A 12,127-nucleotide genomic window follows, 5' to 3' on the forward strand; every position below is an offset into this window, starting at 1 on the left:
TTCCACTGTTGAGACAAAAGCAATTGTAGAGCAACTTCTTTATTTCTGTCACCCGTCTTCCAGAAGAGCCCATACGCCCTTTCTGACCATTGCTATCTATGGGACAGCAGCAGGTTCCAGGCCAAGAGCAGTGAACTGCTAAAGGAGCTGTTACAAAGTATTTTGAAGATTGAAGCTAGAAGTAGAAAATATGTTTCACTTCCTGGGAGACCAAAAAGAGAAGGAGACACTCAAGCAGTGTCTGAATCAAGTCTGACATCACAAGTTTATTCTTGAAACAAAAACAAAATACAGAAAACAGAACAGGCTACAAAGCATACTTAGGCAGTGAGCTCTTTGCTCAAGATCTTGTTTCTGTGTAGCCACTAAAGAATCAGCAAATAAGCCTTCTGGATGTGGCAAGGCCAGATACAGAGACATGGGGCTCATGTCCTATGGGGCATGGATGTGTGAAACTGTCTCCAGTCTGCAGTCATTGCTGAGTGCACCAATTCCCACGCAAACACTGAGCAAAAACAGAGTATTTCCATTGAGCAGCCTTCCAGTTTTCAAACTATTCAGGAACAAACTGTTTTGAAAGCAGGGGTGCTTTCTCATAAAAACCTGTCTCCCCCTTTTTTGCAGGTCATTCATCCTCAGAGGTCGTGATTTTCTGTGTCAGCAGAGCATTACACACAGCCGCACCTCATAACATCACAATGAGAAACCAGAAACAAGCAAGAGGACAAGACTGCTTATTAGATAGAAGGTTCCTGCTTGCCTGCATTCATCTCCAATAAGAGGCTTTTAGTCACACAGACAAAGAAGTTGAGCATAGGTTATAATGTTCATCTGGGACTCAATCATATGCATGGAAAAAGTAAGAGGCATCTTTGGAGCAGCAGCTTTGGTTTTAGGTGGGCTTTGATTTCCCCTTCCTTCCTCCACTCCTACGCAGTCCCCTAAAAGCAAGTGAATATCCAGCTTACCTAGACTACAGCCAGTTTCTGTGGCTCTCTTGCTGCAGTTTAGCTTTTTACCTTTTTCTATGGCTTTTTCATAAGGAGAAGTAACAAATTTGAAGCAGGATAAATGAAAATTAGAGGATGCAGTTTGGACGATGGCCTCATTAAATCAGTCCTTGCCTTTTCACTTGGGAAACTGGTTTTGTAATGATCTCGAGCATCCACAGAGCCTGTCTTCACAGATGGTTGCAAACACTTCAAAGGCAGGTATACAACCTGCACCAAAAACCACTGCTCATTACAGCTGTTCCCAGGACTTTAGACAAGCAGTGGCACATTATCCACCACTTCAGTCTACCCAGCACAAAAAGGCATGAAAGCTCAGTAGCAGGTCCCTGTTCTTCAGCAGCTAACAAACCATAGTCTTTCTTATTTTTCCTTCTGTCTGATGATGTGAAGGCAGAAAATTTAGATGTGCTGTTCAGAAAAGAGACCTGTATTAACTTTCAAAGCAAAGCACGAGTACACCTTTGCAAGAACTTAATAACAATCTCCTCTCATTAATGTCAAATATATGTATTTTTTTAGGGAAGGAGAGAACTGTAAGGTAGGATATTGAAGAAGCATAAGGTAGAAGAATGGCAATTAGTATTTTAGATTTGCACATCCAAATCAGGGGCCAGGATAAAGAATGAGAGACAAATCAAGCATTTTGAGGGGACACAAGTTGATGTTTGGGATCAAAGTATGCTCACTGTGAGACCAGGACAGAAAATTGCTTGTGGTATACAGCAATAGATAGGAACTTAACAGTCTGAAGCGTGTAGTAAAGTTTGCTAAACCCAGATAGAACTGCACAAACCAGGACAATGGCAAATTAAAGCTCTTACTAAGAAAGGAACTCAAAACTCTCAGCATGAATCTCTAGGACAAGGCAGCAACGCCAGTTACCCCACATCCAGCTAGCTGGCAACACCCAAAACAGGCCAGTGACATCACTTGTAAGACCCCATGGATCACAAGGAGCAGGAAATATCTCATTTCAGGGCACAGACACAAACCCAAGGCCCCACAGCAGCTGACACAGAACAAAGTGGACAAGAAAAGAGCCACTTGCTTGCATTTCCATTTCAGGACCGTCTCCCTGCGGCAGCTTCCATGCCTCCAGTTCTGAGATACTTTCACCCTTTCCTTCACTGGAATGCCAGGCGCTCTGAAGACAGAGGAAGAGAGATGAGATTAGCAACCACAACTGATGCTATACAAACACACACACACTTGAGCTGGTCACAGGTATGCTCTCACTCTGGTTCCACAAATGATGAACCGGCAAACTTTGATGGTGCTTGAGCCATGCTAAAGCAATGACACTCGTGAGAGTTGACAAGAAATTAATACTGAGCAGAATGGGTGCTTGTCAACATAGAAAGTCACCCCTGATGATTGTTCTAGTATACTACTATACAAGCCTTAAATCTGATCACAACCTGTTCTAGTATACTGAATGCAACACAGGTTCAGACAAAATGTAATCAAAATAAGATGACATGGAAAGAAACTACCAGAACAACCAGAGAAACAGGACATCACTCTTCTAAAAGAGACTAAAGAAAGCCAGTTAAGATAAGAACACCACCATGCAAGAACAGCTGCAGGAAACACTAGTCAGGGGATCACTGAAACTAGAAGCCAAAGAGTGTGTCTAGCCAGAAGACTAGTAAAGAAACTGCTCCAGACCCTCACCTGCCTGACAATCACATAACCAGATACAATAATTATAAATCAAGATATATTCAAACTAAAAATAAAATTCATTCATCCTTATAACCACCCAATGCATACATGCCCCAAGATGGACTGTCTTTTGCAACAGCTCACCAAAGGACAGAGAATTCTACCACGTCGCTGCAAAATTATCTGCTTATAGTCAAAGATACTAAAAGAGAGACTGTAGTTCATAAGCAATTGCTGGGATACAAATCAAAGTTATTGGGATGAGCTGAGACAAGCCAGGATCAACACAGCTCATGAGGTGACAAGAGGTAAGTACCACAGAGACGTGGGACCAAGGTCTCTTTAGAGTCTACATGAACATACCCAGTTCAAGCAGCTGTTCAACACCTGTTTTGCTTTCATGATCCAGGGCTGATTAAAGAAAAAAAGGCAGCTTTAGCTCCCACCTTTCTCATATCATAAGCTTAATTATTCAATATCCTTGGTGGAGTTGCTTAGGTAGAAAAGATCAGAAAAGTACAAACAAGAAGAAACTCTGGACATTTTAATTTGTAACTACGGGTTGTGAACCACTTACTAGATTACAAGAGTTTATCCCCCTTTAATGCATTTCTCAACAGCCAACGTTCCCATACACATAGGATGAAGAGAATATCCTTGAGAGATGGGGACTGGTGCCCGATTAGAACCAGTTCCCTGCTCTCACTCCTACTGTTCCCCCAACCCACTTCCCAAAAGCGGGATTTTTGGGTACTCTGTCATTTTTAAAACAAAGATTAGGTCCCTGTAAATAAACATCTCCTGTGGCTGTTAATGGGTGTAGAAATCTCTAACCTGACCCTGGGGCTTGGCCAGATTCTCATTTTCGCAGCCTTCCTTCCATAGCCTCAGGCTCCTTTTTTTCTGCTCACCCTTCCCTCCCCTTTTCTATGCTTTCCGGCACTTAGTCACCATTATAATTTGACTGCATTCCTGGGCATGTGACCCATTTTAAACAAAAACAGAAACCACACACAGAAAAGCTTTTTGTCCCCTAGAAAGCTTTGCAACTATAAGTTTACGATCAGTAGAGCCACACCAAATAAAACTGAATTTAGGAAGCAACAAACTCTTTACTTCTCCTAACCCTTTAAAAAAAAAAATGGAGTTGGCCTAGGCTGCAAGAAGAGGAATTCCTCTTAAAGAGAGCGCTTGCAGGAGCTCAGGAGGCCAGATAGCATCCGAGATGAGGAATGCACAGCACTGAAAAGTCAGGTCAGGTCCAGCAGCCTCCTCATTGCTTATTACTCTCCCAGACAGAGTTCAGGCTCTCCGCCTACATCCAATTCCATTCATTACTCCAAAACACTTCTCCTCCCTACACTCAACCCTCAGTTAAGTTCTCCCCACGTACAGATTTTAAGTCACCAGCTTGCACAGTGATGGAAAATGCACTCACGCCACAACCCCCTCCCAACACGTACTGGCCCAACCAGACATCCTGAGCTCAACACACAAACCCTACTAAGACTAGATGTAGTTTCCAAGGCTTCAAAAAAGGTGAATCCAAGGTCAAAAAAGCAGCCTCCATCTTACACTGCTGGTCACTTTTCTACTTGGGGGGCAGGCCTTGGTCTTCCTGCTGCTGAAAGAGGCATTTCAGAAGAATCACACATTGGCTTGGCCCAGAGTACGAGTTCATTACTGAAGTTACTCTAACAGACACCTCATTCTTCCACACAAATCAACAGTTCCTGTCTGGAAGGGGTAAAGGTTGGGTGAGGAGGACTATATGTGGGACATCTAGTGGGTATTTTTGGAGGGCTGGGGGGTATTGCTTGTTTTGTCTTTTTGATTTACTGTTAATAGATAAATTATTCATCCAGTCTGCCTCCTCCATAGAGCAATTCTGGATCCAGCTAATTTAAACACGTCTTAGAAGCATTTACCTTTTATTTCCCAGACATTTTATTTATTCAAAATAGAGGCAAGAAAGGGAACAGAAAATATGGAAGCCATGAGAAAGGGGATGTAGAAATTATACTGATACATCCCTCCCCTTTGCCAATACCAGGGCAGAGACTGAACTACAATGATTTTCAAGTGTTGGTCAGAGACATTCGATCCCCTATACCAGAAGAGAATTTAAATCAAGCCCAGTGATGGAATCAAGTGCTGAGATATAATTTGATTTGCTTCCTCAACATCACCCCATAGAGCAACTCCCAGAATACATCAAAAAAGGTGATAAGCATCACTCCAATGCACAAGAGCAGTTCTCAAATCTTAGAAAGTTAAGAAGGGCATCACCATATCAACTTTATCATTTGATTTAAAAAATCCTTTTCTCCCCTACAAAGACTGTTTTGCTTCAAATCATGATTATCACATTTTCTATACATGCAAATATTTAATAATTGTTCCATGATGGCCTGAGACAACTGACATCACACATCTACACTGAGTCACTGACTTAATCAAGTACCTCTCACTTCAGCAACTGGATTGAACATCCAATGATTCAGGAGACTAAACCACCTTATGAAGACAAATGTTATGCTGTGGAGGGACTACTATCCACCAGCCAGTTAATACCTTGATCTCTCTTATTATGCAATCCAGCAAAATACTAAGACACATGCTTAAAATTCAGTACATGCTTAAGTGCTCTGTGAAATCAAGATCTTAACATTCACATTCTAAGAGAAGCTACCCAACAATGAACTTCAAGACTGATGAAGGCTGCCTCACTGAGGAAGGATTGCTATTTTTACCAGGACCTACACAGCCCTGCATCAGAAAGCAACTGAAGTACAAGCCCAACATCCTAGAAGAACGACAGGAAACACAAGATGAAGGAACCAGTAAACACTGAATGTGAAAACTCAGTGAAATTCAAGCAAAATATTCTCAAAGCCCAGAGTCCGTCATTTTACCACCTCTGCTAGGGCGCTACAATCATCAGTAGCTGATAAAGTTACGTGATCCAGAACATGTAAGGCTATCTTTGTTACAAGATAATTAATCCAAAAGGCACTCTATCAGGATCCCAAACCAATACAGTGCAATACATGACCTGAGCTAACGCATGTTTCCAATTGCATGCACTCCTGACAGAAGCTCTCTTTACAAAGACTTTGTTACACTAAGAAAGAGAAGCTGAACACTTCTTACAGCCTGAGAGAGAGTTCCAGGATAAAAGCCATCCCAAGAAATCCATTATAAAGGATTTTTCATTTCCCTCCTTCCTACCTCACCCCACCCTACAAAAAAAAGTTAAAGTATTTTGCTCAAATTATGGATTTCCTCCCTTTCTTGGCAGAGTTACCAGAAGAAATGTAATATTCCTTTTGGAGCCCACTTCCCAGCTGCTGAAGTGAGAGACTGGGACTACCCCCCCACAGCACTACTGACCCAGGTGACCTCAGCCACCATGGGAGTTGCTGGCCCAGGCCCCAAAAGAAAGCAATGAAAGAATCACTCAGCCAGACACTAAGCACATCTCCTCCTAAAGCTTCACCTCCAGCGGTTTTGCCTTCAATGATCCCCTCCTCAGCCAAAGTCCTTTGCCACCAGAAATGTTATTTCTGCAATAGCAAGAGCTTCTGTGCTTTACTGCATCCCAGGGAGATTTCTACTGGCCATCTAAAATTTCAGCATGTGCCAAAACAATGGTGCCTGCAACAACACATACCATGTTACAGAAGATAACACCAACATGTCATACTGTGTATTTTCCCAGCTGCATGGGGCACCCTAACCCAAAGTCCTTCACATTTTGCTACATTTTAAGTGCTGAAGAGCTCATATGGAATTGCAAGTCTGCAGAGACCTGCTGAGACCAAATTTCCTCTGTGGACAAAATCTGCTGTCTGCATAAAAGCTGTCACCAGCCCGCCTCAAGCCTGACTGGAAGGGTCATACAAAGGAACAAATAGGTCACAGTGGCTAAGCCCCACTTTCAACCTTGGCCCTGTGGCAGAGATGGCTAACACAGGAACCAACTGCACTTATTTGTGTAATCAGGACACACCTGTTGAGTGGCAGGGTCTCAGTGCAGTTACAAGTTATGGGCCACCAACAGACAGCCAAAAGGGAAAAGCTATTTATGTCAGAAGCTCCTGTTGCTGTCCTCAACACGTCAGCCAGCTTTCAAAATGTCTCTTCGAGGACAAAAATTCCACCTGAATTCCTTTAGCATATGACCCTTATTTAGCTTACTGTCAGGTTCAGTCTGTCTTCTGTGCTCCCCCCCTTCCTATCTGACATGGGTTCACATAACTCTGAGATGGAGGAGAGCTCTGCAGACTGTTCTCTTGATGTTCCTTGCTTCCTCTGGTGTGTCTACACTATCTCAGACATCAACAGGCTGTGCAGATTTACCGCTCTCATGAACAATTCACATGCATGAAGAAGCCAGAGGCTTTAATAAGAACCAGAGCTGCAGGCAAATTTCTGTAGACCCAAAGACACACACCTTCACATAGGCTTCCCAAAAAAACATCATCACCAAGACTGAGCCAGATCACTCTGCCATCAGATGCCCTCTCCCTTACAAGTGATTGCAATAGGATCATGGCTAGAAACTCGAGGCAGGGTTTGGCCTCTCTCAGGGACTTTATGTCAGCTTTTTGGAGATGAAACCTGGGCTGCTTCAAAAAATGCATAACCCTGGGAAGATCTGAGAAAACCTTCAGCTGCTCAACAGTTGTCATGTATATTCTGATTTGAAAGAGTAGACCGTGAGGGTAGTATTTGGATAGTGTGAAATAACACATAGATATTTCACTTATGCACCTTACAGGGATAATAGCAACATGCACAGCACACACTTTTAATGCCCTGAACTAGGCAAAATTCCTCTTCCACTTTAAACTGGTAAGGATTTTAAGAGAAGAGTAGGCAGGCCTGAAAGAACTCTTACAAACAATTTCACATTCCCAGAACAAGACGCAGTTTTCATGTTGTGGAGCGGTCCTGGCAGATCTGTCCAGCCCAGAACAAACAATTTAAGATGGAATAAGAACAAATCTAACAGGAGTTTCAAGAAACCACTGACTTCCAGCACAAAGCGACAGCTGTGTGCCCTCTTCCAGGCTTTTGCCGTTATTGCAATACCCTCCCCAGAGTATTCCCCTCTTCATCATCTGCACCAGTTCACTGCCTACTTCATTTATGACTTAAAACAATGAAACTTTGGTAAAACGAGTTTTAAAAGATGAAGAAAACTGAAGCAGCTTTACAGGCATTCACTCTCCTTCCCCCTCCAGTACTGAAGGGAGAGGTCTCCTACAATTGCTGCAGTTTGCATTTGGATTTGACTTGCACAGATTGGCCATTTCCTGCTCCTGCAGGTGTATATATTTTTCCAAGATCTGGAAAAAAAACAGCTTTTATTAACTCACAGAAATCCTTACACAAGCTCTTAAATACTCAAAAATGACAAATTCATCCATTAATGAATCTGCTTCTCTGAACTGGAGAATATATCATGATCCTAGTGGGCAAGGCAAAACAGGAGATAGGGAGAGAGAAAACATGCAGCAGAACATTTCTATATTTTGACAACAGCTATTAATATAGTACAAAGAGCACATTGTTAAGCTATTTAGGTTGCAACTTTTAACTTGCCCTCTAAAATTCCTTTGTAACAAAAAGGAAGTAAGTTTAGCCCAGCTGCAACTTTATTCCTTTCTTCCATGCTTTAAATAAAGAACCACCTTGCAATGAGCTCTTTGCCTCTCCAATTTCTCCAGTCCAAGGTGGTCCAGCAAGCAGGCACTGGATGAAGGCTTAAAGCACTCTGCTATTCCTGGCTCTGACACTGACCTGCTGCACAGAGGGCAGCTTGGTTGACATCTCTCTGCCTCCACTTCCCCTCCCAGCCCTTGTTTACCCTGGCTATTTAGGCAGCAAGCGCATCAGGGCAGAGACCGCTCTTGCTGGGCCTGTACAACAGCTGGCAAAACAGACACAGGCTACCAGACACAACTGTAATATCACTATAATCAACAAAAACTCTAAAGGCTTTGTGCTACTGCTCAGCTACAGTTTAGCTGCAGAAAGCATTCTTAAATCTTAACTTTTCCTGTGATATGCTGCCATGCGTTTTTGGAACAAAAATGCTCCCTTTACCTTACGTCACAAATACAGGGCTTGACTCTTGCTTCAGCTGCTCCTATCACTGAGTGAATCAAAAAAATCTTCAGCAGAGAGACTATCTTTTACCATACCCATGATAATGTCTTGTTGCAGTACCAGTCTACACAAAATCAACATGACTATACAGAACAAGGGGCAGCCTGACACAGAAAGACTTGTAGAACATGTGCCAAGAACCACATCCATCTAAAACCATTCTATACTGCTATAGTACTGCACAATATTCTATTAAGCATTTTCTTACTGCTGACTCAAAGAAGACACAGCAGATTTTTCACACTAAGATTGTGCTTTAAGAACCCTTCCAAGTCAGGCTGTGCTGTCCCAAATATACAGTAATTCACGCTGATGTGAATCTAGTGACTTATTTCCACCACCCCACCACCACTCCCCTTAAGGAACGAAGGGTACAGAAATATTGCTCAAAGCAAACTTACTTCTTTTTCTGCAAATGCAAAATGGAATCAGAACCTTAAATACTTAACTTCACTTACATCTGCAGCTCCCGATTAGCTGAATCTACCAGATAGGGCAAATGAGAGACTGTCACTGCTGTGAATATGCCTTTCAGCATAACAGATAGTGTCTGGGATTAAGTCCACATCTTCCTTTGATAACATTAGTAAGCCAATTTAACATTTTTTAAGCCTAAGTATATGTCCTGAGATAACCATAGCTGGCAATTTTTAAAGGTAGATAGGATGAGAAGTAATCTTAACAATTAAATCAAACAGTTTCAGGTATACTACAATTTCTCTTCTCCATGCTGCTAACAGCTAGGGGCTTTCAACCAGTTTCTTATAAATTTTCTCTCTTCCCTATTTCAGCATAAAGAAGTTTTATAAGCAAGCTGACTGTGCAAATAGTTGTTTCACGTACAAGCTAAAGCCTGTTCCCTCTGATCATCTTCTTACAATTATCTGAAGATATACTGAACAGAAATAACATTTTAAAGAAATGGTGTAATTTTCAAGTTAATCACCCTTTTAAAAAATGGGGAAGTGGGAGCAGGGGGGGTAGGTTTCACAGCTATCTTGCACTCTAGGCTCAAATTTATCTCTATTTACAAAGCATTAACAGATGGCTTATCAAAAGCCATTTAACAGCAGAAATGATCAAACTATTCTGAGATTTTTTTTGTTGTTTTAAACAGTAAATACTCCCTAGACTAGTTTTTAACTTATGCCAGCCTCCCAGGGACCATCAGTTTAAGATCTAATGTTAGAATCATGCACGTTATTTCATTAAGTACATTTACCATAAACAGTTCCAGCCTCTGTTTTCTCAATTGCAGACTGTATTGCACAAAAATCTTTTAAAAGCAAAAATCAGTGTTCACCTCATGCAGGGTTATCCAGAACATGAAACAGAAGCTTCAGCTCTTCAGCAAGCCAAAGCCCAGCTTGACAAAATCAAGATTTACTCTATATCACTAAGAAAGCACAGTTATCAAGAAGGTCAGCTATCCATCATCTTCATCACCATTCTATCTACCCAGTGATATTTTAGCTTAAATACCCGCTCAGCTCAAATATAACCTTCAGTGAGAAACCTACCAGGTTCCTGCTTAGAATTACTATCAGGAAGAAAGACTATGTACCCAGAGGCTTACCTCAACTCCCTCCCCAACTTGCATCAGTTAGTCAAATAAAATATAACCTCCCTCTGCAAACCTTACTCCCTCAATTCCATGAGCAGCAATCTTGGAGACATGCATGAGGAGCAAGTGGTATGAAAGAGACATGGCTATTTAAAACCCTCAAGCTGCCACAGAGACTATTAAACTCTTCTTCAGCTAAGTACAAATTTTACAGCTGTACCACATCTCAACACAGACTCACGCTGGTTCTTCTGGAGATGTACAGATACCCAGACCACCAGGTACTGTGATATGCCCTTGTCTTGTTGCCAGAAATGTCCACCCTACTGGAGCAAAACTTCTTACACCTGCCCCCAGATGCTGGGTCTCTACACAAGAAAAACAAGTGCTTAGCTTTCAGGTATTCTCCATAAGATCTGGTACACTATTTCAAAGAACTGAAGATTGTCTGAGCCTTCCATGAAGTTAAAAGTAATTGAAGGATTAATTCTCCAGATATATCTCAAGGTTCCTGCATAACCAGCCTGTAATGTCCCTTGGTGTATTACCCATGATTAACTTCCTAGAACCAGGGCAGTGCTGACCAATGCTAAAAGCAACATTCAGCACAAGAGTTGTTTAAAGAAAACTTGAAAATAGGACTCAGCACAAAAGCACATCCTAGAATTACTAAAAAAAATCTGTCCATAGCAAACCTAACAGCACTGAAGTCCCTGGGAGCTTATGATACTTAAGCAGCCTTCCCTTCACTTAAACCCTCTGACCTAGCAAACCTCTTCCATAGCTGTTTATAGACCTGCATTCCTCTGCAGCGGGAAGTGGTGGTCCTTACATATGCTGCACCTGCTCTGCCGTACACCTGATCCCTCTTGCAACTGAAGGAGCATAGTATCACCTTATTCTTAATGAAAAATACAGAACTTCATTTCCTCAGGAGACAAAATCATATATCACAGCAGAGTCCAACACAGCCATACTACCGTGCTTATTCCTGCTGACTTCCAAGGGAACTGTGCTTAACTTTCAAACTGCAGAGACAGAATAGGTTGAAGTACAGGCCTGAAAACACAACACAAGGATTTTCAGCACCACCAAAGTTCTGCTCCTGCCAGAAGGACCCATAATTGTTTCTCTAAAGTCTGTGCTATTCGAGACAGAAAAAATAGTGCTCAAAACCTGACATCCCTTCTTTTGATTCATGTCAACACAGTGTTTACAGAAACAAACAATACTGAGTCACTGGGTAACAAACAAAATCCTGGACTGGCAGCAAAAGGGAAACCACAGGAAGGGATTCATAGATCCCAAGAACATAAACCTCCTTTTGGGATCCTTAGAGTAGCAAGGAAAGTCCACATTGTGTGGCTGCCTCTGAGTGACATTTCATACACTATCAAATCTAAGAGAGGAAAGACAATGTTTAGGTCCTTACCAACCATCGCCAAGGCCCAAAAGCACTTAATCTAAAATATGCTGGTGTCACACACAGCAAAGCCAAGAGGGCTCACACCTATCCTTAACCTATGATACGCTGTTGAACTCAAGGGGGGAACACCACAAAAAAACCCAACCCTATCCACAAAACTTTAAACCTCAGAAGCCACAGAGTCCAAAAGTCAGTTTCTTGTCACTTTCTCTGTGACAGCCATCACCAGCTATACCAGCAAGCCACTCCATGAGCAGAAAAATCTAAGAAACATGTATCCCT

At 42.1% G+C, this 12,127-nt stretch overlaps 1 protein-coding gene across 4 annotated transcripts in view; it reads right to left on the reverse strand.

The window, feature by feature from the left end:
• Positions 1-12,127, reverse strand: part of FBXW4 (F-box and WD repeat domain containing 4) — a 63,077-nt gene that overhangs the window by 49,658 nt on the left and 1,292 nt on the right. For 3 of the 4 annotated variants that reach the window (XR_004407384.2, XM_032995165.2, XM_032995154.2), the window contains exon 2: positions 2,062-2,157. The exons of the other annotated variant lie outside the window; for it this stretch is intronic. Coding sequence is in view for 2 of the 3 variants with exons in the window: in XM_032995165.2 (XP_032851056.1) it covers positions 2,062-2,157 (96 nt within the window). In the remaining variant the exon portion in view is untranslated. The remainder of the gene's footprint in view (positions 1-2,061; positions 2,158-12,127) is intronic. 4 annotated transcript variants of the gene reach the window in all.

The sequence above is a fragment of the Tyto alba genome, unplaced genomic scaffold, assembly GCF_018691265.1.
Source record: "Tyto alba isolate M040663 unplaced genomic scaffold, T.alba_DEE_v4.0 Super-Scaffold_1, whole genome shotgun sequence".
NCBI lineage: Eukaryota > Metazoa > Chordata > Aves > Strigiformes > Tytonidae > Tyto > Tyto alba.